The sequence below is a fragment of the Amia ocellicauda genome, chromosome 6 (assembly GCF_036373705.1).
Source record: "Amia ocellicauda isolate fAmiCal2 chromosome 6, fAmiCal2.hap1, whole genome shotgun sequence".
NCBI lineage: Eukaryota > Metazoa > Chordata > Actinopteri > Amiiformes > Amiidae > Amia > Amia ocellicauda.
The window spans coordinates 28369719-28376427 of NC_089855.1; the positions used below are offsets into that span (position 1 = coordinate 28369719).

The following is a 6709-nucleotide window of genomic DNA, read 5'->3' on the forward strand; positions in this document are numbered from 1 at the left end:
AGCGCGGCGCGCCGGTGACCGGGCTCCAGTTAAAGGGGCGTTAGAGGAGGAACCGCCAGTCCGCCGGGAAAGAGCCCCTCAGAAATAAACACGGGCGAGCGAGAGAAATAAACACACCAATCGGAACAACAATCCGAGATGCATCCCGGACCCGCAGCCCGCGTCCACAAGACCTAGTCATAGCAGCCTTCATCCCGTGCGCCATACCGGTCTCCTCTGCTTTCGGAAAGGGGAACAAAACGCGAGAGGATCTTTCCACATCTTTTCATGCGGATTCTGAGTTGCAACTTTCCTACGGGAAAGAAATATAGAAGTGCCTCACGAGAGAGGCGATAGGTCGCGTTTGTGCAGCGGCGGACCGTCGCTTTGAACTTCGCCCGCTGCGCTGTTTCTCGCCCTCAAAAGGCACCAATCCTGCACGCACAGGCTAGGGATTTTTGTTCTTTTTTTCTTTTTCCTAGTTCGGAGTCTGGCGAAGTTTTCCTTTGCAATTCGAGCGCCTTGCCTGCTATAGTACCCATCCTATTGGTTTTAGCTTGCAAAAACAACCCCAAAAAACGAACCAACAGAAAACCACGCATAGACTGAGAGATCATGCTGCTGGACGCTGGTCACCAGTTCCCTGGCTTGGGGGTTGGCACGTTTGCCAGGCATCACTCCGCCAGCGAGATGCAAGACAGAGACTTGAGCTTGGCGCAGAATAGCTTTGTCGATTCTGCACACATGGGGGCTTTTAAACTCAACCACGATCTTTCTCCGGGCCAGAGCTCGGCTTTCACCTCCCAGGCTCCGGGGTACCCCGCTGCGGCTTTGGGGGCGCATGCGGCTCATGTCACCTCGTATGCAAGTTCGCCTTTTAACTCCACCAGGGACTTTCTCTTTCGCAGCCGCGGCTTCGGAGAGTCGTCCCCGGCCAGCAGCCAGCATGCTATTTTCGGCCCCACAGCGGGGTCTCTCCATCACTCTCATACGGACACTCAAGGCCACATCTTGTTTCCTGGGATCCACGAGCAGCACGCCTCCCACGGCTCTCCAAACGTTTTAAACGGGCAAATGCGACTTGGACTACCGGGGGAAGTTTTTGGGCGATCGGATCAATATCACCAGGTATCCAGTCCCAGGACCGACCCTTACTCTGCAGCCCAACTGCACAACCAGTATGGCTCTATGAATATGAACATGGGCATGAATATGGCAGCTCATCATCATCATCACCCGGGTGCCTTCTTTCGCTACATGAGGCAGCAGTGTATCAAGCAAGAGCTCATCTGCAAGTGGATCGACCCCGAGCAGCTGAGCAACCCGAAGAAGAGTTGCAATAAAACTTTCAGCACCATGCATGAGCTGGTCACCCACGTCTCGGTGGAGCACGTCGGGGGACCCGAGCAGAGCAACCACATCTGCTTTTGGGAAGAGTGTCCCAGAGAAAGCAAACCCTTTAAAGCTAAATATAAATTGGTCAATCACATCCGAGTCCACACGGGAGAGAAGCCCTTTCCTTGCCCCTTCCCTGGATGCGGCAAGGTTTTCGCCCGATCGGAAAACTTGAAGATACACAAGCGAACGCATACAGGTAATTATGAGAAGCGGCACATGCCTGCAATCAATGCAATTGTTAATTGTGTTCCCTTTTGTGTATTTCGGCAATGCATGCTTTTGCCTTGTAGTTGCACGGACTTTGCACTGTCCGTATAGGAATGGATTTGTCTTACCATTCATAATTGAATCAGCCAACTTATATTTTTCTCAAAACGAAAACAGAAAGACTTGATGTACTACTAAGCCGAGATGACCGAGCTGCGGCGCAAAATCGTGAATACAGAAAGGCTACATGTTTGAATTGTATTTTGTCTTCTTCTGAAACCCGATGATTAGGCGCCTTCAGTTTACTCAATTGGATGGGATATGGTAAACAAAAGCAGTGCCTATTAAGGATTACGCCTCGTCTAGTCTTGAATAAATGTGCAAGGTTTTGCAACAGTTTGTTAAATTATGTAACAGTCTGTCGAGGGTTTGTGGTTCATAAACTTTAAAACGGGTCAAAGGCAATATAAGGGCTCTGGGTTTGTAATGCGTGTGTGCGTAGTGGCAATAAATCACTCCACGTAGTGTTATTTAATACTAATGTGACTGTTTTGAATGGCTGTGTTCGAGTAAATTATATACATGTGTGTGTGTATATATATATATATATATATACATATATTATTCAGTTGTTTCTATTGTTAGGTTTGCGATACAAATTCAAAATAATCAAAGATTTACTTTAAGTGAATACACGGGAATTGGAGGCCTTTTGTTTGCTCACACATTATATTGATAGTAGGTGCTAGACGAGCCATTAGCACAGTTTTTAAATGTGGCCAATCTATTTGCTTAGTGTAATCATTGTGTTTGAGAAGAGGTTTGAAATTGTCCAGGTGTTAAGGACATTTTTAGGGTTTCCCACCAAATGGCATACATCTGTCTTTTTTTTCTTTCTTTTTTTTGCAACTACTCAAATCTTTATTTGCAATGCGTATATAGTTAGTTTGTATTTGTATTATTATTATCACCAGCAATGTAGTGTATTATTATTATTTTCAATAATGTAAAATGTAAAGACTATTTTAAAGCTTATCTGCGGAATGCGTTATTTGTAACTGAAGCGAGTACAGCCATTTTTAAAAACGAATCCTACTTTTGTGTTAGTTCTGGATGGCACTCCTCCTAAGACATCAAGATATAATTAACATGAACTTAAAATATATTTGAAAATAATACAAAAATATGGGAAAGAGAATGAAACGCAGCAATATCTACTCCACGCCTGTATAGACAGAATTAAATTACAAAACGTGATATAGATGAGTCAATATGGGTTATTATTATTATTATTATTATTATTATTATTATTATGTATTATTAGTAGTAGTAGTGTAAGTAGTATATGTGGGATTATTATTTTGCCAATTCCAGATACTTGAGCTTTATAATATAAACCATCGTATTAGTAGTATTTGGTACTATTCACTGTCCTGATCTTAACGACCTCAAGGCTTGAAGCTGTAGTCATTTATGATTGCAGTTCATTTTCTTATTCTGAACTTCTCCCTTTTTTCTTGCAGGTGAAAAGCCCTTCCAGTGTGAATTTGAAGGCTGCGACAGACGCTTTGCAAACAGCAGTGACCGGAAGAAGCACATGCATGTCCACACTTCAGACAAACCGTATCTTTGCAAAATGTGCGACAAATCATACACTCACCCCAGCTCTCTCAGAAAACACATGAAGGTAAGAACCATAACACAGAACGTTTGGTCACTGATTTTGTAGTGCAAGTTCGTTGGATCATATTGGTTTTATTCTGCATAAGAGTATATAACAGTCATCTCTTTTGAGCCTTTAAATATGCGTGTGTGCTGGCGCATCCCCGCACACCCGATTCACGATGATCTTCTGCTGCATGTTCACGTTTCAGTTCATCAGCATGAGCAGCAATGGGCTCTGCTAAGATCTCGATTGTGTGATTGCGTGTCTGGGGTGTGAATTGACCACGTTTCTCTGTGTGCCTCTCCAGGTCCACGAAGCCTCTCCTCCAGGGTCCGACTCCTCGCCTGCAGCCAGTTCTGGATACGAGTCGTCGACCCCCCCTGGCCTGGTCTCACCATCGACTGAAACGCAGAGTAACACCAATCTGTCGCCAGCATCAGCAGTGCACAATAACAACGGCCATACCAGTCTATCGTCTAATTTCAGTGAATGGTATGTTTAGGGCACAGTCGCCAAAAGCCCCAGAACAATTTAACCAGAACACAAACAAACAGCAAATCTATGTATATATAAAGGCCTGTACAAAGAAGACCACATATAATGGACGATTTAATATGTGACATCAAGAATCGTGCTTTGTGAATACAATAACCAACCGAAGAACAACATCATTTGGGAATTATTCATTTTTGTGTAAATAATAATATTAATATTAATAATAACAATAATAAAATCTTCCTGTCTCCCCCTATGGTTGTAATGGATTTTGTCAATATGTGGTGTATAGATGTTCCTTCAATGGTAGCTATTTCTCTAACTGGACTTTTACTAGTGCACATATTACGATGGAAAAAAACAAAACAAAAAAAAGTTTTCTACTATGATGTTAAATATTGTGATCCCATTATAAGGCAACTTGATTGTAACTATACAACTATAAACTGGAAACAGTGCCAAAGTTAACACTTCACTCGAACAGACACAATATTTGCTTGTGAATGTATATTTTCGTTAGTTGGGTTTAACTTGTGATGTTTTGTGCTTTGCAAGTTGGATTTGTGAAATACTATTTGGAAGATTGTGGGGAAAATAAACGTTGTGCCGTTCAATTTTCTGTAACTACACCCTTCCTTTTGTAAATATCCGCTGCCATATTTATCCATTTGTAATTAAATTATGGTATTTACTTGCTACAGATGAAACAATATTTATAAAGAATGTTTCTTAACTATAAATATGTAAAATTGTGAGCTAAACACGATCTGTTCTGTTTTGTTTTATGTTGTTATTTTCTTTCGAGGTATAAAACGTGTTTTCTCCATTTCTTGTGATAAGTTTTAAGAGTTTTACTGCATACAGAAATATAATAAAAATGTGTTGCAAGTGTTTAATTAATTTCTCAGATTTCTTGTTTTTCCGATAACATGGACGGTCAAATGCGAAATGTATTCATACAGAAACAAGTATAATCGTCCCAGTAAAGCCCGATTCAAACTACAAATTAAATTGAATAATAAATAAAAATAAAACTAAGGAAAATTAATTATTCTTAAAATGTGAAACTCCAAGATAGAAATGCAACGTAACGTGTATTGTCTTTAGTGGCGGGATTTTAAACGTGTTCGCAGGCTAAGCACATTTAAATAGTGCTTTAAATGAGTTATTAACATACTAGTTTGTTAATGTAACATTTAAGAAATATGGGTACCATACCAAATTGACTTATACATATAATTTGTGGCAAATATCTATCCGCCAGGCGTGGGAAAAAACAAACAAGCAAACAAACAAACAAATGCATCGTAGGGCAATCTTTTTTGATAGAAAATGACATTCAGAACTCTAATAAACTGAAATAATCTGATACTGTAGTTTGAGTGTACACAGGAATAACAAATATACAAGATAAATTCAATTAAAAATGTAAAGCTAGAAACACTATCAATAGACAATAAACAGACCCACGATGCATTGAAATCGGCTGGCTGTCCGCTACCACATTACAGGGTGTAAAATAACCAAACTAATCGGAACAAAAATGAAATACATACTGATTTTAATAAGACTAGTGTCGCCAGGTGGAAGATACACACTTGGCACAATTGTAAACTAGAGAATAAAACCCATTTAACTGGACTCACCCATGCAGCAAACTGTTGAACTTGAATTAAGTTATATGTAAATGTGTTTGAAGCACAGGCGATCTACCAATTAGATAGCTATATTTATATATGTATGTATTCATATATATTAATATATATATATATATATATATGGATAACATAAAATACATATATATTTCGCAATGAGAGGTTATATATGTAGCGATGTTATTTCAGTCACCATAATATAAACTGTAATGATGTATGAAACGATTGAGCAGTTATTAAAATATATATATATATATATATAGATTCTGGGTCTGGTTTTTCCATTACCTTAACTCCCGAGATGTTTTGTTTTAGTGTGTTTTATTTAGTTGGCAATTGCGTATTTACATTTTGGCAAAGAAAGGTTGTCTGCTAAGTACAATCCGCACAAGCTTTGTTTCCTTTCTCACGCAAACAGTGGAAGGGCGATACTAAGATCTGTATAGTTGTGTGTTTGATATAGCATAAATAGACGGTTTATTGTCTGGACACAATCTAGCAGTGAAGATCAATAACGTGTTTAAGATTGGGCTGTTTTTATTGCCTTCTAGACTCTCGGTACTGTAGAAAATAGAAGATTTAAAGCTGTGCAATCATGAACTTGAACTTGACTTCGTTTTCACTAGATGGGAGACAGTCCTCTTGTATTTCAAACACACGAGGCTGCCCACGGTTATGGGAATAGTAACGCCGCCAGATTTACTACTTCAGTGTCGTCTCATTGGGTGCAAATCGTTTTGGTTTAGTTTTTAGTTTTTTCTTTTGTTCAGCTGTAGGTATATTTTGGTTTGGTTTAGTTTGGTGGGTGCTTTGTTTATCGTGCTGCAGGGAAAAGCAGTTTCCAGTAGTATGCAATAGATGTGTTGACGTGTGTGTTTAATTGTTTTTTGTTTTCCTCATTATGGACAGTTATATACAATTATGGTTATATATGTGTACCACCATATATCTATTTATATACGTGTGTGTGTGTTTGTGTTAAAAAGTTTGAATCATGTTATTTCTTAACAACAACAACAACAACAACAACAACAAAACAGTGTGTAAACAGCCATTATGTGCTGTAACATTGTGTGAGAGCGATGTATTATGTCAGTTATGGCACAATTTGTATTTTACAAATAATCTTTAGTTTTAGAAATGAAGAAATGAAGCAAGTAGCATATTTAAGTTTCTAAGTCACGGACACAGCTGCTAGTAGCCTACTATATGAGTATTTAAAAAAAAAAGTCTATTCTAAGAAGGTAGTAGGCTACGATAACTTATTTTGAAACAGTCTATTCAGGAGGAAATAATAAGTGAGGGATTC

General features: G+C 39.2%; 1 protein-coding gene across 1 annotated transcript in view; it reads left to right on the forward strand.

Moving 5' to 3' along the window:
- The window catches only part of zic2a (zic family member 2 (odd-paired homolog, Drosophila), a), a 4733-nt gene extending 88 nt beyond the window's left edge, over positions 1–4645 (forward strand). The window contains exons 1-3 of the mRNA XM_066706764.1: positions 1–1573; positions 3108–3271; positions 3558–4645. The exon at positions 1–1573 is cut by the window's left edge and continues 88 nt beyond it. Of these exons, the coding sequence (XP_066562861.1) occupies positions 595–1573; positions 3108–3271; positions 3558–3752 (1338 nt within the window). The 5' untranslated portion in view covers positions 1–594 and the 3' untranslated portion in view covers positions 3753–4645. The remainder of the gene's footprint in view (positions 1574–3107; positions 3272–3557) is intronic.
- The last annotated feature ends 2064 nt before the right edge of the window (positions 4646–6709 follow it).